The sequence below is a fragment of the Vicugna pacos genome, chromosome 3, assembly GCF_048564905.1.
Source record: "Vicugna pacos chromosome 3, VicPac4, whole genome shotgun sequence".
NCBI lineage: Eukaryota > Metazoa > Chordata > Mammalia > Artiodactyla > Camelidae > Vicugna > Vicugna pacos.
This window is the reverse complement of record NC_132989.1, coordinates 11582364-11606462: the sequence shown is the minus strand read 5'-3', so window position 1 is coordinate 11606462 and position 24099 is coordinate 11582364. Positions and strand designations below refer to the sequence as shown.

The 24099-nt window shown below is 39.8% G+C and overlaps 1 protein-coding gene across 4 annotated transcripts in view; it reads right to left on the bottom strand.

The window, feature by feature from the left end:
• Nucleotides 1-11253: 11253 nt before the first annotated feature.
• The window catches only part of FAM114A2 (family with sequence similarity 114 member A2), a 33789-nt gene continuing 20943 nt past the window's right edge, over nucleotides 11254-24099 (bottom strand). For all 4 annotated transcript variants that reach the window (XM_015248456.3, XM_072954169.1, XM_006214965.4 and 1 more), the window contains exons 10-14: nucleotides 20264-20386; nucleotides 19619-19758; nucleotides 17675-17747; nucleotides 14480-14533; nucleotides 11254-12612 (exon numbers count right to left, since the gene is read on the bottom strand). In XM_015248456.3, coding sequence (XP_015103942.1) covers nucleotides 12511-12612; nucleotides 14480-14533; nucleotides 17675-17747; nucleotides 19619-19758; nucleotides 20264-20386 — 492 coding nt within the window. In that variant the 3' untranslated portion in view covers nucleotides 11254-12510. The remainder of the gene's footprint in view (nucleotides 12613-14479; nucleotides 14534-17674; nucleotides 17748-19618; nucleotides 19759-20263; nucleotides 20387-24099) is intronic.

Here is a 24099-nt window from a genome sequence, read left to right as displayed (position 1 = left end):
AGATGGGTCAGCTGGTGACCCAGGGTGGGGTGCAGAATAAGGACCCTTTGACCCTCCTGGTTTTCCTACTCTGTCTCCCTCAGCCGGGCCTCAAACAGCCCACAAGCCTGGAGGGCTCCCCTCCTCAGGCAGAGCCCCACAGGGAGGGTGCCTCCAGCCCCATAAGCACAGTCTCCCAGGACCTGCAGCCTGGGACCCCTTGTTTCAGAGCAGGGATGGCCACTAAGGTCTACCTCTCTGTTCTTCATGACTCATCCCTACCCTGCGTTCACAAGGGCCACTCTGCTGGACGGCTCACATGCTGCTTCTCAGCCTTGGTCTCGAGATTCTCTCCTGAGAACACTGACACCTCCCCTCCTGCTACCCTCACCAGACAACTTGCCAGAGTAGCAAAGAGGAGGTCAGATCAGAAAGAGCTGGGCTTTAAACATGGGATTTCAGAATGAAGAGGACCAGAAAGGATGGTTGCGTAGATATGAAAACTGAGGCCCTAGAGGGCAGGGACTCGCTCAGGATCTGTTGGGGGGTTAGAGGCAGAGCTGGGCTGGAACCTGGATCCTGGAACTCCCCCACCACCATGCCTGGCCAGGCACCTGCCCCACCCCTGTCACCGGAATCCTTTTCACAGCCCCTTGACCTGCCCCAGGACTCCTTTCCTCCTTCCCAGGGAATCTGCCCTCTGACTTGGGGATGCCTCCTTCTGGGTTTGGAAGGAGGCACCCACACCAGCCAGAGGGGGAAATGAGTTTCTCAAGCCCAGCCAGCTCAGAGACCTAGGTGCTCCCTTCCAGTGCACCTCTGACTCACAAACACTCATGGATGCATAACTCTCAAGTCCTCCTGCCCATCAAAGTCTGGAGGAACTGGACTTTCTCTGCACAGTCCAAGTAGATAGGGTTAGGACCAGTGGGTAGAATTTGTACAGAGGCAGATTGCAGCTCCACATATGGCAGAACTTTCTTATACTCAGAGCTGTTCTGCAATGGAATAGGCTGTCTCCTGAAGTGGTGAGGTCCCAACACTAAAGGCAACCAACCTGCTAGGGATATTATAGAGTTCCTCAAAGTGTAGCCTACCTGTATCAGCACAAATAACCTGGGGGATTTTTAAAGGGGCAGATTCCGGGGACCCATTCAGGACCCTCTGAATCAGACTGTGGACCCAGAAATCTATCTTTTTACTGAGCTCCCAGGTAATTCTGATGTAGGATTCCGACTCACAAATGAATGTTTGAGAATTCCTGCTGTAGAATAATACCAGATGGAACTTGCTCCCTTTTATCTCTGAAATTCTATGCTTCTATCACTCTACGAAAGATTTATCTTCCCTGATTATTTGTGTTGAATAAAGGACATCCTAAAGGCAAATAATCTTTAAATCACAAAGTCACAACTCCATAATGGAAGACAGTTGGCAGAGGAAGTATTTGGGGCAGGCTGACCACAAAGGGAGCTATGAACCCTCCCTGCTCCTCTCCTCAGTGCTGACTTGAAGTGACAGCCTAATATTGCAGATTTTTGGCTATTGAAGACTCGGTGGTCCCACCCAAGTTTATCTCAACTCCCTTGTATCCAAGGCCCAAATTCACTAGTCATAGCAGGAGCAAGGAGAAGAGAGAAAATCCCCTTATGATCTGGAGAGGGCAGGGCAAACTACTCTGTCTGTGCTGGGCTAGCAGGTGCTCTCTGGGGCTTCTCTAAAGTTGTCATGCTCTCTACTCTTCCTCTTTTTAGCTGTGAGGTGGGCAAACTCGTTGTCCAAACATCCTCAGGCATCAGAGTCAGATCATGACAAATGTTTCCAGTCAAAGCCTGGGGCTCAATCCCACCCCTCCCCCTTGTCCTCTTGGTCTCCCTGTCAGTGGCAGGGTACACCCTCCATATATTGTGGACACATTCTATACCAGCCTTAACAATGCTCTCCCTTGTGACCTGACCCAGGAAATAATCACTTACATGTTCACAGATGTGTATAAGATGGTAGCAACTATAGCATCATCAAAATAATAGACCTAACAGAATAACCTTGGCATATACAGTACTTATTTCATTTCCTAAAGGCTATCCTTATATTAACTTACTTAATCTGCACAACGACCCATGAGCCAAGTACTGATTATCCCCAGCTTAGAACTTGTGCATCCCATTTCAGTCATTGCAAAAATACTTGGAAAGAACCTGAGTGTCTTAATAAAAAGGGATTCATCAAATAAATTACAGAGCTTTCCTAAAACAGAATATTATGAAGCAATTATAAATAAGATTAAAATATTTAATAAACCACAAATGTGCTCAAAATATTTGGTAATATAAAAAGCACAGGAAATAAAAGTACATATGACTAAACTTGGGGTGAATGTGCCTATGGAAAAAACATATCTTGGGGAGGTCCTTGGCAGGGAAGTCTTTCTGGAGGAGACTGGCATTGAGCCTGGGTTAGGAAGCTAGTAGGGGATGGGGGAGGGGTTGTGCTCCTGACAGAAGCTGCATGAGCTGTTGTCACTCACAATCCCCAGGTAAGGAGGCCAGAGTGGGCGCTGAACTTGAGATACTCAGCACTGAGAGTCTGGAGATGACCATTCACTTCTGACTGTTACCAGCTGCAGGATGAACATGGCCAAGTCCTATCCCTTCTCTGGGCCTCAGCTTCCCCATACAAAGGTGGTAAGAACACCTTCCCTGACTCCCCCATGAGCCAGGCTGGAGATGCAAGCTCACGTGAAGGCTCGGACTCGCAGATTCCTAAGATGAGCAGTGGGCAAAGCCGGGCTGTCTCTACTGACCACTTACTGAGGCCTTACTATGGGCTGAACGGAGACTAGGCCAAAGGCTTACAAGCATGGACAGGGCCAGCTTCACGGGCATGTGACCAACACAATCACAAAAGACCCATGCTCAGAATGGCCTGTGAACCCAGGTCAGTGTGGTCTTACCACTGCACTGTAGGCAGTCAGGGGACTGCATGGACGGGGAGCCCCTCCAGAGCAGTATCCCCTGATACCCTGCAACCACAATCAAGGCTGTCACAATTCACATCGGGGTCAGCTTCTCACCTGGATGGAGAAAGCGGAGCCCACTGCAGGGTTGTGAGACAATGAGGAAAGCCTCACACCTCGGAATACTCTCCATCAGCAGAGTAGCTGGCCTGATCCAACAGGAGGAGCGTTTCCTCCAGCTGTATGAGATTCTTCCCCTGAGGAAGCTGAGTGGGCCCCAGAAAAAACCCACAGGAGGCACATTTCAGCAGAGCCACCCATAACTGAGTGACTGGACACACCTCTTGACCCCTCCAGACCTCAGGTGCCCCACCTTAAAAGGGGTGTTGAAATACTTATGCGGAAGGTCTTTACACATGGAATATGGTACAGTTATCATTAGACACCATCTGACTTTGCCTGCATCAACAGAGAGTGGCCAGAAGCTGTCCCAGTGACTTATCTATGCAAGAGCTGATGTATTATGGGCACTGGGGCTGGAAATGGGAGCCACGGCATCTTCTAGCAGGGAAGCAGCAAGGAGGAGTCTTCAGAGAAGCCCAGGGTTCAGAGGAATACCATTTGGCTTCCAAATGCTTTGTTTGAGATCCCAGACCCCTTCCTTTCAGCCTCTCATTAAATCTCCCTATTCACAAAGTGAATGGGGGTGGGGTGGGGATCTTCAGGATGAAGGAAACAAGCCTCTCTAGAAAGTTTAAACTGGTTGGGACGGCCAGAACGAGGCTTGGTCATGAGTTTGCTTCACCTGCTGCCCCTCTCACGCTTGCAAACCAGTAATGTTGGATCCCTACACTTGGAAGCATGACCACACATGGGGTCAGCACAGGGAGCAGATTCTGCACTGGGACTGTGCTCCACGGGCCTTATCACCTCAGTCCTCGCTCTGGGAGGCAGGGATTACTACTTACATTCCACAGCAGAAGAAACAGTCTCAGAATGGGAATCATTTCCTCAAGAATATCTTTAACTATTCGAGGACTTAACAGTGCCTGTTCTCCTTAAAGTGCTATCATATATACTATCTTAAGAGATGCACAAGATGTCACGAGGTGAACAGAGGCAGATGTAACTACTCCCATCTTACGGGTGAGGAAACTGAGACTCAAAAGGAAGAGCTAAATAAAGGACTAAGGTGAGAAGCCTCATTTCCCCACTCTGCGCCCCCATGAGGTCCCAGAGCCTCATGACGAAGACAGAACTAAACTGGCTTGCAGAATATCAGGAAGCTGTGGGGACTTAATAATATCCTGACATCCAGAGTCATAATCATCAGAGTTCATATTTATGGAACGATTACAATGCCCAGACACTGTGCCAAGCACCTACGTATCATCTCATCCAACTCTGGGGGGCAGGTGCCATCCCCATGTTACAGATCATGAACAGAGGTGCAGAGAGGCTGGACAACTTACCAAGTCACACAGCCAGTAAGAGGTGGAGCTGGAATGTGAACTAAGGCTGATTCCAGAAGTCACCTTTGCTCTTAAACGTCTTGCTGCTCTGCCTGCTCAGGGGAATTGAGCAGGGTAGGGACTGCAAGCTGAAGTGGATTTTAAATGCCAACTGACAATCAATGCGTCCGCTCACTCTGGGTGGCAGTGCTCCCTCACCCCAGTTCCACTTGAATGGCCCCCTTTTTAAGCTATGGCAACCATGAAGATATAGGAGAACCAAGAGCCACCCAAAGGTGGTCCCCTTAAGCCCCAAAGAACTTCAAGATGCAGAAGAAAACATCTCCGTAGCATTTTTGGTTTCTGTGTTTGTGCTGTTGTGTATTCTCTCTTATCTCCTGGTGGATCTTGGCATCACTCCTTCACCTTGGCCAGCAGGCAGCCTGTCCTGGTTTCCTTTCTACAGTTTCTTAACAGCACCAGTTGCTTTTCCAGGAGGGTTTAATGTGAACTTGAATGGGCCAGCATACAGATATTTTATCTTCCCATTGCCTGTATTTTAGGTAATCAAAAGAGACAGGTATCATATGCATTCAACCATCAGGATTCTTTAGAGAACCTAGGTCTACTGGAGAGAAAGGGCTTATTTTTCACATCCAATCAGGATATAACGGGAAGTCCTAAGTAAGTCACATTCCTTTGAAGGGTGAAAAATCATTCCATTACCCTCTCTGTCCCTCAACCTGCTCAGGCTTATCTTCTTCCCTGTAGGGCAAGATTGGCAGTTCTTAAATTATTTCTTTACTGACCCCCATCACGCTCAGGTCAGAATCAGCTAATTGGTTCAGCATCCACTGGAGCCATGGGGAATCCAGACCCCTTGGCCCAATCTCCTTTTTTCACGGCTGAGAACCAAGAGGCAGCGAGTGGGTGGCTGTGAACACAGGTAGAGCTGGTGGCGAGTCTGCTCCGCTGCCTCACACCACATGACCTCAGGCTAACGTCTTTATTTCTGCAGGCCATGGCTTCATTGGGCTACTGTGAAAATAAATGGGATGATGTATCTAAAACCTTCAGCACAGTGGCCTGGCACAAAGTAACCACTCAGTTAACATTAGCTATTATCATTATCAAAATCAATACATTGAAAGGGTATCCGTATAAATCTTGTGAGTTAGGAACTAAGCCAGCATTAGAACCCAGCTTTCTTGGGTACCTGCTGTCAAAACCTTTGTATATAAATGGCTTTTATTTAATTTATGATGATTCTTTCACCTGTTTGATGCAAAATTTGGCTTTAATGATGCTGGAAACAGAATTCCATAAACATCTTTTCCACTACATTGGTGGATTTCAGTGAACAACAATGGATTAGAATCATCCAGGAAACCTTCTCAGACTCCTCCTGCAGTCCTCTCAGCCCACTCTGGAACCTGCTACACAAGTACCTGCTTATTAAGAGGAGCCAGACGGGGCTACACTTGCTACTATTCCTGCTTCCAAGTGCCTGTGGTAGGGACGTTCACCTGGGAGGAGGCCCCCTAGGTCTTTGTTAAACCCAGGAAGTGGGCAACGTTTCTTGACTCTTTGGCTCCCTTGGCCCAAAGCCCTCCTCTTTCCTTTAAAAAAAAAAAAATTGAAATAGGTATTGAGATAATTGTAGCCTCACATGCAATTATAAGAAACAAAGATCCTGTGTACCCTTTACCCAGTTTCCCCCCAGTGGCAACATCTTACAACACTAAAATAAAATTTCACAATCAGAATACTGACACTGATGCAATCTACCAGTCTCATTCAGATTCCTCAGGTTTCCTTGTACTTGTGCGTGTGAATGCGTCTATGTGTGCATTTAGTCCTGTACACTTTATCACATGAGAGCCTTGGAGCCACCACCACAGCCAAGTCACTCCATCACCACAAGGATGAGACACTGCCCTTTTAAAACCACACCTATTTATCTTCTCTCCTATCCCCATTCCCCACCACTGGCAACTATTAATCTGTTTTCCATTTCTATAATTTTGTCATTTCAATGTTCTGTAAATGGAATTATATACCTTATGCAGTTTTAGGGGATTGGATTTTTTCACTCAGCATAATTTCCTTGAAATTCATCCAAGTTCTGACATGTACCATGTTCCTTTTCAAACTGTGGTTACCAGAAAGAAGCAGGGGGAGGGACAGATTAGGAGTTTAAGATTAATAGATACACATTACTGTACATAAAATAGGTTAAAAACAAGGACCTACTGTATAGCACAGGGAACTATATTCAATTTCTTGTAATAAATTGTAATGGTAAAGAATCTGAAAATATACATATATGTATGTATATGTATAAATGAAACTAACAATGTAAATCGACTACACTTCAATAAAAAAAAGAATTTAAAAAAAAATAGTTTGTTCCTTTTCATTGCTGAGTAGTAACCCATGGTGTGGATGCACCATGGTCCACTTATCATTCACCCACCGAAGGACATCTGCATAGTTTCCAGTTGGGGGCTGTTAACGAATGAAGCTGCTAAGAACATTCATGTACTCCTCTCTCCTTTTTGATCACTAATTGACACATATGCTCTTACTTCACTGAGATCTTTGTTCCTGCTGCTGCAAACATGACTTGTCACCACACCATCCTTTCTATGCCAACTCCTAGTGGCTTTGGATAATCTGCCCAGATGCTCCCCTACAGTATTTACCATTAAACAGGCGCCTTCAAGCCTTTCCCCTAAAAGAAATAAAACAGAACAAACATGAGTTTGGGAGCCGGACAACCCGGGTTCACATTGCATTTATAGTGGTGAAGTCTCACGTGAGTCACTTAATTCAGAATCTGTTTCATAATAAAGTAGCTGACAGTTGTTAAAGGTTTCTTTATCAACGGCTTGTGATGGCAGTGTAATGTAATAGTTAAAAACAGGATCTTTGGTACCAAGCTGCCAGGGTTTGAACGTTGACTCTACCACTTGTTAGGTATGTGATCTCAGGCAAGTTATTTAACCTCCCTGTGCCTCTGCCTCAGTTTTTCCCCCTGTAAATAGGCATGCTAGTAGTTCCTATCTCACGGGAAGGATTAAATTAATACAAAGTGCTCAGAACAGCGCCTGGCACGCAGTACTTACTAAGCATTGGCTCCCACTGCTTTGTGGCAGGCACTACTCTAAGCCCTTTACACAGATTATTTTATTTAATGCTATTAATGAATTTATAATACAAGTGCTGGTATGAGATTGATTTTACAGATGACAAAATTGTAATTTAAGGGATTAAGTCACTTGCTCACGATCACAGGGCTGGAAAATGAACGAGCTGAGATTCAATTCTGAGTCTGCCTTCATGCCTCACTTCTACACCATCCTGCAGGCCTATGAACCAGGGGTGGCAGTGCCCTGGCAGGCAGAGCAGTTATGAGGATTTACGAAGAAAAGTGTCTTCCCAGGTACCTGGAGTCGAGCTGCTCCACGTATGTCAGTGTCCTCTTCTAACTACTGGTGATGAACAACAGATCATGCTGTAGTCCTATATACAGCAGAAACTGGCCTCTTAAGACACAAACCACCAAAACAAAAGGAGAAATTTGAGAGTTTTGATGGATGCATTTGCAAATATTTGCAGTGCTGACCTGCCCCAACAAACACAACCAGATATGGTGAATCCATCCAACTCAGCCACAACTGATTACAACAGAGCAGCTACCTCACTTCCTTTCTCCAAGGGCTTTGCAGCGACAACACAGAGATTGCTCAGACCGTGACACCAGTATGAGCTCCTACAGGACACAGGCCACACACTCTGCAGTTTGTTCCCTCAGTCCTGAACCTAGAGTCTGGGACTCAGTAAATGTGTACAGAACCCCAGGGAGGCTCTGGTGGAGCAGAGAGGCTAGGTTGGGATCCAAAGATCAAGGTTCAGGTTTCCACTGAGCCTCCTGTCAGTCATGTGACTTCGGGGGCCACTTTCTCTTACAAAGCCTCGAAGTCCCCAGCTGTGAAACGAGGGGTTTTCACCTCATATGCTCAGTCTCTTCCAGCTCCATATTCTCTACTAGCAGCAAAGCACTAGGCACCCTTTTACTTTTTACCTTTTCTTCCTTTTTCTTTCCCTCCCTCCTTTTTCTTCCTTCTTTCCTTTAGTCAGACAACAAATACTTCCTGCCATGTGCCACACCCTATTCCAGAAGCTGGGAACTCAACAGTAAGCAAGACAAATACAGAAAAAAAGGTACTTAAGTGTCCACTGATTTACTGAATGCTTTAAATGCCAAGAATATTCAGTTCTTACTCTGAAACTTCTGCTTCAACATACATGCTAACCATGCAGTTCTCATTACTCTCATGGAAGAAGTAATGGAAGATCAGGTTGCACTAAACACTTAGAGAAACCCTTCAGTTCTGACATAAATAGCTACAATTATTACAAAGACAATTCAAGCTTAAACAGGTTAGGCTGACATTGCCGAGTCAGTGCACCAAGTGAGACTAGCTGGGAGAAATTCTGTGACAAAATACTTCAACTTTAAAAACATGCTTTAAAAAACAAAGCATACCAGTGTGTGCACAGTGGAGTTGGGAAAATGACATCCTCTTTAGAACTAGCATAAGAGCATAGCAATGGCCAGTGTGTACAAAAAGAGGCCAACATGGGGCTCACAAGATACAGATGGTAAGTTCATTCTATTTGTAGTCTCTGTATCTGCTCCTTACAAGAATAGCCCAGTCAGAAACATAAATGTCTAGAAACTTCAACACTGATGTGGTTGGTGTAGGTGAAATAATCAATCACTGCAGCCTTCCTTTACCTTTAGCTTAAAGGATATGTAAGTTCAGAGAATATTACGATTTATAAAATAAGTCTCCTGAAGAGTTGACTGGGGAATGATAGTTAGACATGAAGGGACTTTGGGACTTGGCCAGATGATGCAATGACAAAAAAGGATGTAATGAATGACAAGGGCTGCAAGTAAAACAGGGAGGAACCAGGGGACTGGTGCTTGAGGAAGAGCAGGTTGCAGGTGCAAAGTGACACTAATGGGTAAGTTTTCAAAATTCTCACGTATTAGCCAGAGGCCTAGAGGACACGTTAATTAAGAGGTTTGCTATTTTTAGAACTTTCTCATTTCTCAAATGCTTCATTTTAAATAATTTATGAAAATGAGCATCACGTTATATTAAGACATAAATAACACGAGATTTCAATCTTTGACATTTGTGAAATATTATGCTTCTGGAAGGCTCACTGTGAGTACAATTTTATTCTCAATTTTTCCAACCGGAAGAATATTCTCAACATTAAAATTCAGAACACACCTACAAGTACAGAAAAATATCTATTTCTCAACTGATGGCATCCATAGCAACTATTTATAAAACATCTCTCCCTCAAATAGGTCTTTAGATGAAAACAAATATAAAAGAGAGGGTCCTCAGTGAAGCAGAGGAACGCACAAGGTCTTGTTTCCTGACTGTAGGCCTGGGAAGCTTACATCTGTGCCTCACCCCTGATTTCAGATCTGCGGCAATGCCATCTACGTGAATTACACTTTCACATTTCAGAGACCTGTCCATCTAGGCGTCTACATTAAAAAAAAAATTACCAAAAGCAAGTAAAGAAAATATAACCTGTTCTTAACATATTTTGCAAGGTACTATATAAAGGAAAAAAGAATAAGAACTAGTTCATGGAAGTTTCTATTTCTTTCAGGTCAAATTAATAAAGTCTCTTTTAATTACAGCCTTTAAAGATCCCAAGAGTAGGAAGAGAATCACTTACCCAAGTAATAACTGAGTATTTCACCTATCAAGGTGTTAAGTGAATGGGGGCTCGGTAGGGAGTAGCATATACTAAGACACAGCAGTAAATCTTAGATACCAGAAAATTTAAAGGAAGTAGCATCAAAAGAGTAGGTATCATCAAGAAACTACATCATGTCCCCACCCCAAATAGAATAAGGAAGCATGCACCATCCACAAACCATCACCACAATCCAACAGGTTCCAAAAGTCCCCTAAATCTACCGATTTCACCCATCAATGATGATTATGCTCTTATTTCTCTATCTCTGCTGAATCAAGGAACTTCCATTCTTTTCCACTATATTCTAGGTGAAAGGTAGGCAACTGTTACTGAGAATTAATTGGTCCTTTCATCACTTTACTTACTGGTGGTCTCCTAAATCCATTGAAACACATGTGGGTGGGTGGGTGGGGGGAAGCCGACAAGAGGGATGAGCGAGAAAGAAGAGGCAGTGACTCACAATGGTCTTCTGTAAGGTCTAATCTAACGGGTCAAGTTCAGGGCTGCAACCTGGACAGGTGCATAAAAAGAGTCACTGTTCTGTCCCCCATATTTATATGCTTCTTCTTGAAAGAAAAACAGGTATGTTTCCAGATCAAAGAGTAAAAATTGCAAGTTATCTTTGTGTGACAGTCTGAACATGTAGTAGGCAGTGTGACTAGTTTCCAAATCTTGCTCAAGAAATACCGAGCCCAGGGGTCCCAGTTCAGACAGAACTGAGCTTGAAGCACAAATCGGGATGGGGACACCAGCTTTATTAACCAGAATGCCGTTTTTTCTGGAATTACAAAGTGGAATTAATCACTTTGAGCAGGGTGAAATTTGTCTATTCAAAGGCTTTCTGATTATATTAGAAAAAAATTAGAGCAGAATAACACTTTAGTGCTGTTGGGGTACCTATTTTAGTCCAAATCTACTTATTTTCCTCTTTGCTAATAGACTACACCCTACCGCAAATAAGGTAATCACATAGAAATTGCCTTGAAGTCAATCCATGTTATAGCTTTGCTTTGCTATTTCTTTGGCCTCAGAAGACTCATATTTGGAAAAGTGAATGAAAGGATCAACTGACACAATCATTACATTTTATTTAAAGGTTTTAGAAGATGAGGGGCAGAGCCCATAAAAGTTACCTGAATCATTAAAAACACCAAGTTGGAGAACTTTTTTTTAAAAACACTGGATACCAAAATAGCTTTTAGGAAGATTATAACCTATAAGTCCCTTAAATTGTTGAAGAAAGCAAAAGAAGGCTTAAGATCTGAAGGATAAAAGTTATATTTATAAACATGCTAAAGAATACGTTAAAAGAAACAAACAAGAATATGGAAAAACCTCTCGTCTGATAGGTTGAAACCCGTTAACACATGAATATCGTCCCTATGGGATGCTACAGTCCACTTCAACAATACTCAAACAACAAAAACCCTATCACCTGAAGGAGCTTCAACACTCCTTTGCAGCTGGCTATCACAGAATTTATCCTGCATATCGAGTATGCATGAAAAAACATCCTAGAGACTCAGAATATCTGCAAACAGGAAACTGTTTTCCTAAATTGCACTTACTGGTTTTGAATCCAGTAGAGTGAGGGTCAACTACAACTTGAAGCTTGTCACCTTGGGGTGGAAGAGCCACCTGAAGCCAAAGGGCACTTTGCTACAGTTAATTCATGTGTCTATAACTATATTCTGTAAGTTTCTCCTTAACGTCAAATATCAACTGAGAATTAAAGAGCAGATGAAACCTAACCAATTCTAAGAATTCATGTAATAAAAGGTAATCATTTAGAGTTTATATATACTCAGTTTTCTTAAAGCCATAGATTTTATCATAGAAAGGAGAAGTAAAATGGCATTAATAGATGAAGTACATGAATTCTAGAATACTAAATTGAGTTCTTTTTCTTCTTGCTTAACAACCAATTATATTCATGGACTGCAAAATCATATGACAAACATGACAAAATTTTTAGTGTTTTGCATTTGTCAAAAAAAGACCAATATTTTTGCCTGAGTGTCCCGTTAACCTTTACCTTGAGTTATTATTTTTGAACTTTCTATAAAAGTTTCTTCTCAAATAATTTATTAATTATAACAACCGGGAAGAACAATGTGAGGACCTGAATACTTCAGCCAAGCAGTGAAGGCAACAAACTTCCTTTAAACCTGCTCTCCTGCCTGGATTTTAATATACTAAAATAACCTTTCTTCTTCACTTCTGCAGGAGTACCCAAAAGAGAGTGGCATTTCCCAGCCATCACAAGTCTCAGGTAGAATCTTCTCTGTTGTTCAATGCTCTGACAAAGCCCTCTGGATCTGCAGCTCATGCCTCTGGTAATTCAGTCTTGTTCTCAATAAGAGAGATCTCCAGCACAGGTAAAAGTAGCTGAAAGGCATCCTGAATGTAGGAAGCACTGTTTGACGCCTATAGAGATTGAAAAAATAAGAAAAAATATTGCAGACACTTAAAAGAGGAAAACATATTATATGACAAAAAAATTAATTTTTTATAATCTACTTGACTCTGTAGCCTGGCAAATAAGAGCACAGACTTAACCATTTCAGTCACGTTATAGGGGAAAGAATGATTGAATTCTTAAGATAATATGACATCACCAAGAGAATGTCAGCCTTTTGGTCCAACTTGTCCATCAGAAATGAAAGCCATTCTTTGGCAACCTGCTCAAACCCAGCATTCAAAGCTTACCTATTCCTTGACTGAGTGGGTAGATCCTGTCACAGCATTTTAGTAATTACTCAAAGAGGACTTCAGAAGGCTATGAACCCTACATCAGCAGGATTTCCAGTGCATTGTGACTACTCTTCTTCCATGGACTCAACAAAATCAGTGAACATGAGACAGGTGCTCACAAATATAAACAAGGAATACTGCTTTCAAAGACATCTATACTTTGATATGTTTCTGTCTAGTACAACAGACATATTTTTGAGAAGCTTGTAATCATTATGCTTACAGTTTGCCAGACTTCATTTAGATCTGACAAATTCTGACCTTCCTGAAGAATAACGGTTTGTTACATTAAAATAAAAATGTATACTATCAAGGACAAGAGGGTTTCAAATGTATAAGCAAGAAAAACCAGCTCAAAATAGCAAAAGGGCACCCATGTCAAGTGAGTTTATCCTTTGCTGATTTATCAATGGCAAGTACTCCTATTTAAACTTTAATGTGACATCTGACACCGAATTTTTGAGCCAAAAGAGAACTCAGAGATAATCTAGTTAAATCTCTTATTTTGGACATAAATATAATGAGATTGCCAAGAAGGTAAATGCCTGGTCCAGGGTTATAACAGCAAATAAGGGAAGCTGTCAGACAGGACTGGGCTCCTGGTTTGCAAATTTCTTTTACCTATACCACTCTGCCAGTTACTAAATCACAAACTTTCTTTTTTTTTAATTGCTTAAGTGATTAGAATAATTTCCCTGACTATTCAAGGAAAACTACACAATGAGAATTAAAGGCATTATCTCCTTGGTGGTAATTTTAAAAGAATGTTAAACTAAAGAAGTAACAGTCCAGTAACAAAAACATTTTTCAAATCATATTTAAAACCTGATTATCAAATATATTTTCCCCCATAAATATGTTTTAAACAGATCATCAAACATCTAAAATTTTTGCACAATTAATTTACAAGATAGAGTTCTTAAAACATGGACTCCAGAAAGCATTACACATGGAAGCAGTATAATCCCTCAAGGGATCCTCTTGTACCACATCCCCTACCCGCTCTACCACCCCTCTCTCCAATTCTCCATAGACTTAAACTACCCACCTCTTTACATCTAATGGAATGACAAGGATTACATAAACACAGGTACCTCTTCAACAAAATAAGTTGAATTTCTTGGCAAGGAAATGACAAAATGTTTTGTTTTGTTTTGTAAACTAATCTCCTCTGCATAAACCTTAGTTCTTTAAGAAGCAGTGCCTGCCTGTTTCCCTTCATGTTTACCAGCTGGTTTCCAGAAGATATTTCTTTACTGAGAATTATCCATTAACTACGAAGAGGTAGTATTAAGCAAAGACAGCCTACTGCTTCTTCCTTTGCACTTTACCTGGCAGCTTCGTCTTTATGCTTTGTAACTAATTAACAGGGACTTACAAATCAAATATATACCATTTTGGTCATATGTGCATCAACATGGCTAAACTACTAGTAGAGTGAAAAAAACCAGAAAGCCAAGAAATAAAAACTTTAAAAAAGTCAATTAATACATAATGCCCTAGAAGTTAAGAGATGTAAAAAGCAATTAGTACTACTAACCTCTAGAAATACTGCAGTGATTAATGGATTAAGGACATCTGCCTTTTCTTTGACCTAGGACAAAGGACAAAGTGGTAAGGGAGCACATCACATTAAAAAAACAATAAGCAAAGCACGATGCCACGTTGAAACACACACCCACAAACACTTATACATAAATATAAGCACAGAAAAAGTCTGGACTGGATTCAGCAAGGGCTTTAAATTTTCTTCTTTATATCCTTCTCTGCTATCCAAATTGAGAAAATACTCCTTCATAGTTTTTTATTGACTTTAAAAAGTATCTTCATTTTGGAAGAAGTAGAAATGGTACATTTGACCAGAAAAACTGTTGAAAATTTTTAAAATAAAATACGCACATATGGAACATGTGCTCAAAATATTCAATGGTTTTTCAGAGGCGCAGCTTGGAAAACACAGAAATAAATAATGCAGATTCGATACTCGCGTGTGTTAGCACCGTTCTAAAGTATCTTTATTAAACACACGGAAAGATTTAGCCTCAGAGGATTAACTTGAGGAAACCAGAAACTCCTTTAAAGAAAATAATAGGAAAAGAGAAGCTGTATCACAGAATCATCCCTTACAGGAAAAATATAAACTCAAAGTGAGAAAAATTAATTTGGACCATACTCTTAACTAAAATAAATTTAAGGCCCAGAAGAACTTTGCTGCCACATAGACACTTACATACTTACTATGAAGCGATTTTTTTTAATTGAGGTATAACTACATACAACACTCTACTAATTGCAGGTGTACAACATAATGATTCACTATCTGCATATACTGCAAAGTGATTACAGTAAGTCTAGTTAATACCCATTACTATACATAGTTAAATAATTTTTTTTCTTATGATGAGAACTTTTAAGATCTACTCTCTTAACAATTTTCAAATACATAATACAGTAATTTTTCTGAAGTACAGTTGATTAATATTGCATTAGTTTCAGGTATACAGCAAAGTGATATGGTTATACACATATATTTTTTTCAATTCTTCTCTATTATTGGTTATTACAAGCAGCACGATTTATTAACTATAGCTACCATGATGTATATTACATCCCCATCATCTATTTATTTGATAACTGGAGGTTTGCATCTTCTGACCCCCTGCACCCATTTCACCCATCCCTCACCCCTTGCCCTCTGGCAACCACCAGTGTGTGTTTTCTGTGCACATGAGCTTGGTTTACTACAAAGTGATTCTTACTTGCTCATTTAAAATGCCTTTGATTTTATCCCAATTCATAATTACTGATTTCTGAATAATCTTCCATTGTTCACATACTTTCAGTAAATTTTTACAATTCCTTAAAACAAAACAAAACAAACTTTTGCTTTAACTGCAACTCTCCTACTGGCTGGCAACTGCAAAACATGGGAGGTGTCAGAATGTAAGTAAGGTGCTGCCCCTTAAAACTAGAGTCAAACTTTGAGATTTTTATCTTATCAAGGTCTACATTCCCAGTACAGGTCTGGAGAGAGCAGCACAAAATACTCTAAAGACCGAATAAAAAAAGAGAGGACAAAAATGAATTGCAAAAACAGACATAGATAAGCTGACCCTAAAATTCATATGGAATTGCAACAGACTCCAAAAAGACAAAAAATTTTGAAAAAGAAGAACAAAGTTAGATGACTTATACTTCTTGATTTCAAAACTTACTACAAGGTTACAGTAATCAAGACAGCATGGCACTGGCACAAGCTTACACACAGATGAATGAAAAAGAAATCAGAGTCCAGAAACAAATCCGTATGTCTACAGTCAATTAATTTCAGACAAAAGGTCCAAGACAATTCAATAGGGGAAACCTTTTCAACAAATGTGCTGGGACAACTAGATACTCATTAAATAAAGCTGGGCCCCTACCTCACATCCTACACAAAAATTAACTCAAAATAGATAACAGACCTAAAGGTAAGAGCTACAGCATAAAACTCTCAAAAAAAACACAGGAGTAAATCTTCATGATCATGGGTAAGGCAATGAGTTTCTAAATACAATACCAAAAGTACAAGTGATAAAAGAGAATACTGACAAGTTGGACTCTGTCAATATTAAAAACTTCTGTACAGAGACACTACTAAGAAAGTCAAAGGACAGCCCAAAGGCTGGCAGAAAATACGTGCACACCATATATCTGATAAGGAATTTGTATCCAGAAAAAAGTAAAGAACCCATAAAACTCAATAAAAAACAGTACATAATAAAAAGACAAATAATTAAAATCCTAATAAATAATAAGACAAATAATAATAAATAGCTCAATTTATAAAATAGTGAAATAATAATAAAAAGACAACCTAATTTAAAAATAGGCAAAGGACTCGAAAAGACATTTCCCTAAAGAAGACAAATGGCTTACAAGTACATGCAAAGATATTCAACATCATTAGCCATCAAGGTAATGCAAATAAAACCCACAATGAGATAATACTTCACATCTAGTAGGATGAATAAAATTTTTAAAAAATGAAAACAAAAAGCAGAAAATAGCAAGTGTCAGTGAGGATGTAGAGAAACTGGGATGCTCATACACTGCTGGCAGGACTGTAAAATGGTGCAGCCACTTTAAAAACAATCTGGCAGTTCCTCAATGGTCTGCATCACCCATATGACCCAGCAATTCCATCCCAAGCTATCCACCCAAGAGAAATAAAAACATGCATGCATGTTTATAGCAACATTATTCATTACAACCAAAAAGTGGAAATGATCCAAATGTCTATCAACAGATAGATAAATGTGGTGTATATCCACAAAATACATTATTTGGTAATCAAAAGGAAGTACTGATACAAAGCGATGAACCTCAAACACATTATGCTAAGTGAAAGAGATCAGCTGCAAAATACTATAATATTGTATGATCCCATTTATATTTAATGTCCAGAGTTGGCAAATCTATAGACAAAAAGGAGACTGGTGTTGCTTAGGGCAGGAAGAGTGTGGAGGGGAAGGAAATGGGGAGTGACTGATAATAGTACGAGGTTTTCTGAGAGATGATGAAAATGGTCTAAAACTAGACTGTAGTGATGGCTGCACAATTCTGTAAATATACTAAAATCCATTAAATTGTATACTTAAAAATGGGCAAATTTTATGGTATGTAAGCTACATCTTAATGTTTTTAAAAACAAAACAAAACAAACATTAGCCCAATAAAAGTCATGAAATCTTACCCCAGCAGTTGTTAGGCAGGTGGTGAACTCTTTAGACAAACAGGACAACTCTTTACACAACATAACTGTCATCCTATGAAAGAAGGGAAAAAAGTTAGGAGGGTTCCTTGTCTTGTTCTTTTTTCCCCCTCTTTTTTAAAATAAGCTATATTTAACAACAAGAAGAAAACAAATCATTCTTGGCACTAAATGTGAAAGAAGACATCTTTTAAAGGACGTAAATATGCCTAAATCAGCTACGTAACATATTTGGGGACCTATACACACAAAGAGGACATTTAGTCCTTAGAAAAACATTTTTCTATAGAACCTTCTAGAAAATACACTTCCAAGATAAATCAAAGGAAATAACTAAGTTACATTTTAAGGAGACAGGTAGTACTTAAAAGATTCTACATTCCATTTAGAAATATAGTTAAATCAAATATATATTCATTCATTCATTCAGCAAATACTTATTGAAAGTCCTCAATGTACCAGGCACTTCTGAGCACTGGGGATAATTAAGTAAATAAGCAAAGTCCCAGTTTTCATTAATACTAACTTTTCTGCTAATTAAGGGAGAGACCATAGAGAGACGTGAATGTATATGTTTACACAAATACACACATGTATAAGGTACATACAGGTATTTATGTATGCATAGATACAAGGATACATAAACATACACCCATATATTCATATGTATAATATGCACTAGGTGATGATATGAACTAAGAAAATAAAGCAAGTAAAAAATTAGAAAATGATGTAAGATAGTATTTTGGATAGTGTGGTGAAAAAAGGCCCCTCTAAGAAGTGGAAACCTTAATTCAGCAAAGAAAGAGCCACGACTGGAAGGGCATTCCAAGCAGTGAGAATAGCTGTTTTTCCATAAAAAAGGCTGCTGGAGGGTTATGAGTTTCTCATCCTAAGGATGTTTAAGACAAAACTAGACCCTCCCTTATGGGATGTTGCAGAGGGGCAGTGAAACTGTAGGTGAAGAACAGGTCTATAGAACATCAAGGGCCCTTTCCAGTCGTAACTCACTGCACACTCTCATTCTTGGTCTTTTTTTCAATGAAAATTCTTATTATTTAATTAGGAGATTGATTTGGAAAGTAGTAGGTTGCTTTTACTCCTGTGACTACCTACATTCCATTATTTTTAAAATTTTTGTTCAAAATCAGCAACATAGTTGAAAAAGGGGATCTGGAACTTAGACAGACCTGGGTTTAAATCCCAGTCTGCATAACCTGACCAGAAAACTTCTCATACATTGGAGTTTCCTCATTCATTCAATCATTCATTCACTCATTCATTTATTTATTTATATTGAAGTATAGTTGATTTACAATGTTGTATTAGTTTCTGGTACATTGCATAGTGATTCAGTTTTACATATTTATATATATTCTTTTTAATTATCAATTATTATAAGCTATTAAATATAGTTCTCTGTGCTATACAGTAGCAACATGGATGGACTGAGAGATTACTATACTTAGTGCATTTCCTCACTTTTAAAGCTGACCTGACCACTTATCCTGAGGGTTGTTGTAAGGATTAGAAATGATGTATGTAAATCCCTTAGCATGGCGCCTGGCATGTAATTAGCACTTAATAAGTAATAACTGTAAATAAGAACTAAAGTTCTTAGAACTATTTTTATTTCTGTAAAATTCTATTCCTATTAAGACCAATAATCTAAGAAAAACTCATTTTCAGAGTATGAGTCAGATAATAAAAAAGGGCAGATTTATAATGTAGATTTATGGCTCAAAGAAAAGAAACAACACCTTAGAAGTTTATTAACTAAAACCCAAAATGAACAAACCTCTAAGACATGATGGTGTAATGTGACCAGCATCTTGTTGAGAGGAAAGTTTCTAAAACTTTGGAAAGAAGCCAATAAAAGTCCTTCTGAAACACTGTATCATTTAGAAAGATACTCATTACACTTACTGGGAAAGCACTCTGCTCCTTTCTATGGCTGTCACTTTCTGCTTCTGGCCATGCAGAACCAAAGCCGCTGTTTTGTGAAACAGTTCAATTGAGCAGGCAGTCAGTTCTGCTAGGCTTCTGATTGCAAATGCATGGATATCCTGGACGGAAAACCAAAACAAAGCATGACAAAACAAAGCACTATTTTTTGACCCCAGAGGAAATGACACCACCTTGCTTTTCTCATACTACAGGATTCATCATCTTGAAAGCAACAGACTAATAGCTGCCCTGCAATAAACCTCCTCTTCTTCCATAGCAGTGATAGAAGTTTACAACTGGGTTCACAGCTATAAAAACAAAGGCTCCCCTGAAGTCAGGTGTGATCATGTGACTTAAGTTTAAGCCAAAAGATTTGATTAAAAAGTGTCATGCAGCAGCTTCTGAGAAACTCTCATGACACCACATACATGCACCCTTTGTCTCTTGTTCTTCACTCCTTGCATCCTATAGTGTGGAACTTAGATGTTACAAACTTGGATCACAAGGCAGAAATTATAGATAGCAGTACAACAAAATAGGAGGTGCTTAAGTCCCTAATTGCAACATGTGCACCTCAAATCTTAAAAAAAAAGAAAAAAAGAAAGTCTTAGTTGTTTTTGTTACCTCTATTGAATTGTTATTGATTGGCTCAGTTTCTTCTGCTTCCACCTGCTTTTCTGCTTCTTCCTTCTCTTCTAAAGGTTTGGCCACAGACGTCCTGATCCATTCGTAGGCTGTATTTCTTGCCTAAATAAGAAAAAGATTATAGTCAGCCTTCCATAACCACGGGTTCCACATGTTCAAATTCAACCAACCATGGATTGAAAATATTTGAGAAAAAACAATTCCAGAAAGTTCCAAAAAGCAAAACTTGAATTTTCCAAGTGCTGGCAACTTAAATAGCATTTACAATGTATTTATAACTATTTAGATAGCATTTACATTGCATTAGGTACTATAAATAATCTAGAGATGATTTAAAGTATACCAGAGGATGTGCAAAGGTTTTAGGCAAATGCCACACCATTTTATATTGGAGGATACTCAAGGAACCAGGATACCTCCAAGGATACTGAGGGATGACTGTATTGTCCATCAGCAATTCAGTTCAGCTCCCCAAGATTACTGTGCACCTATCTGGAACATCTGAGCATCATGGAAGTCAGTGCTCTTGTTCTCACCTGAACATACCATCTACTTTTTTAGTACTTAACTTACTAGATCTCTCTACAACACTTAACACTTGTGTCCACTCACTCCTTCTTGAATTCTCTAATCCTTTGGCTTTTTAAAAGATGAGGTATAACTTACATACAATGAAGTATACATAGCTTTAGAGCATAACAAGCTACATGTGTATGTGCCTACGTAACTTGACCCAGAGCAAGATAACAGAACATTCCCATCACTCTAGAAGTTATTCCATACCCCTTCCTAGTCAGTAATGCTCAAATCAAATCTCTCTTGCCCTGCCTGTATTGCTATAAATTAATTTTACCTGTTCTTAGTATGTATGGAATCATAAATACATTCTAATCTGTGTCTGGCTTCTTAGCACAACACATTGTTAGATTTATCCATGTTCATTCTTATTTACTGCTGTGTATGCCACAATTTATCCATTCTCCTGATGATGGACCTTTGGGTTGTTTCCAGTTTTGATTTTTGTAACATCACTGTCTTCTGGTTCTCCCCTACCCTTATAAGCATTCCCCCTTAGTCTGTTGTATGTACTGATCTCCTCTATCAGTCCCTTAAACATCAGTATTACCTGGAGTTCTAGGCTGGGCTCTCTACTTATCTCAACCTACTCCCTCTCCTCTCCACCAATCCTATTTCAGTAACTTTAACTATTCCCTACCTGCTGCTGACTCCCGAATCCCTATTTCCAGCACTAACTTCTCCTGAAAACAACATATTCCAACGCCCTGCTGGACATATGTATCAGGATATTCTACAGGCATCTATCTCACATATGACATGTACAAAATTTGAATTCATTGTCTTTCTCTTCCTACTCCTAAGTTTTTCATCCCCATTTATTCCCTTGAGTTTTAGAAGAGCTACCATATAGCGGTCATCCAAGACAAAATACATGAGCCATCCTAGACTCTTCCTTTCCAGTCACCAAGATGGTCTGATTTTACTCCACATATTTCTCCAATCTGCCTTTCCCCTTCCTCTCTATTACCACCACTGGAGTTCAGCTCTATTTTATAGCAACAGCGCTCTGACTGGTCTCCCTGCTTCTGACATGGCTCATCTTAAATCCATCTTCATAATGCTACCAGTGATCTATCTAAGCCCGTAGATGATCATTCCTCTTCTCTTCAATGGCTCCCCATCAACCAGATCATGCTCTTTCACATGATCTTAAAAGTGCCTAGTCTTGGTAGACCTAGACTCTACCTACTTCTCCAGCTTCACCTCTTACCAGTTTTCACTTTATGATCTGACAATAATGACCGGCAACGTACCTGTTCTTTGTTCATGTTACTCCCTCAGTCCAGAATGTTTTTCCCATTTTTTTCCCCTATATCAAAGCAACTCTTAATTTTCTTTCAATCTTCCACCTAAGCACTGTCTCCTCCAAGTAACTTTCAAAGGCATTCCAGGAGACTGGGCACCTCAACAAGCCATCTCTGTATGTCCACAGTCCCCTAAGTATCCTTTAAACTTAGTACTTACCAAAATACATTGAAATTAACTATGTGTCTGTCTCCTAAATAAGCTATATTGTTATAGGACAGTGGTAGTGTCTTACTTGGATTAGTGCACCCAGATGTTCTCCACAGTGTAGGGAGACATCTGTTTTTGACGTAGCCAGCATCTGTATCTTCTTTCTTTTGGCAGTAACTTCTAGACTTTTCTCTGTTCATGTGGTTTGGGTGGGGTTACTTCTATCACCTTGCTCCAAGGAGTGACAAATGATTCAGGCTTAGCTGCTAAGAATATTAATCCCTTTGTCCATATAGTGATTAGTTCATGGATGGAAAAGTGACCCAAGCCAGGTCAATGGGCATCAGCCTCAGGATATCTCATAAAATTACTGGGAAAGGGACATCCTCTTCCTTTTGGAGTTACTCAGTTGGAAAAAGTCATCCTGATGCTGCTAGTAGTCACCTTACAGCCATGTAGAAAAGCTTCCATAAGTATGAAGTCAAAGCAAAGTAAACAGTCAAGAGATGGAGAAGGGGCAAGTTTTTGGGTGGACAGCTATGACTGAAGCTAGTCTTGCCCCTTAGTTTCTTAAGTTTCTTGAGCTAATAAAATATGCATTATTTTCTTAAGCCAGTCTGACTTGAGTTTCTGTCATTAGCAACTGAGAGAATCTTGGTTTCTAAGGAAATATTCAGTTATTAAATGAAGGCATCCACTTGAATAACTTTATACAGACAGAACGTGTTCAGAGCTGTAACCAGGCAATAGGAATCCAGAGAAGACCCTGACAGTCATTCCAGCTGAGAACTGAGAGAATCACGGGTTTTATTACAGATATAGCATTGGGGCTGAGCTTTTAGGGATCAGTTAAGTGGGGCTATACCCAAGGTTACAACATGAATGAACTAGAGCAGAATCTATGTATCCAGACATTTATTTCAAGGTTCTCCCCCCTGTAACATAGGGCCTCCCACAAAGTCCCTCAGGAATAATCTGGCTCTGACCCATAACCTTCTTACTACTTATGCATTAGCCTCTCAAATTCAAAAAACTAAAAAAAGATTAACTATATAAAGGACTGGAAGCAAGGAAACACAAAATGTGCTGAGAAAACTGTGAGATAACTAGTAAGACCACAGCATAGGGTATATACACATTTATTAATTCATTCATTTGTTGCAAATATGCATTATACACTATCCTAGGTGCTGGGAATACAATGGTGACTAATAGAAACTATGACCCTGATTTTCTTCTTTATTCTAGTACAGAAAGACAATTAATAAGCAAACAAATAAATGCATGAAGAAAATAAAATGGAGCAATGGAGAGGGCAGACTGGGTGAGTAGGAAGCAGACTTGGTTTGGGGGGGCAGGAAGAGTCTCTGAGGAGTAATATTTGAGATGAAATCTGAAATTTAAGAGGTGTCAGCCATGTAAAATATTTGGACAGTGAGAGCTGTAAGCAGAGGGAAATCAGGTTGGTATATTCAAGGAATACAATAAAAGCCAATACGGGAGAAACATGGTAAAAGATGAGGTTGGAGTGGTGGGATTTTTAGAGAAGAGAATAGTGAGAAATGAGGCTATCAAGAATTGTAACAGATGACTAATAGCCTAAACGTAAGTGAGGTTCTCTACAATTGCTTCGAAGAGATAAAATGAGAGGGAAAAAGAAGACACTGATTTGTCTGAGACTGAAAAATGAAAGAAAAATGGAGAGAGATAAGGCCACATAAAACAAAAAGAAAACTGATAATGTAAATTTAACATACTTGGAGATATTTTCGTATGCATAA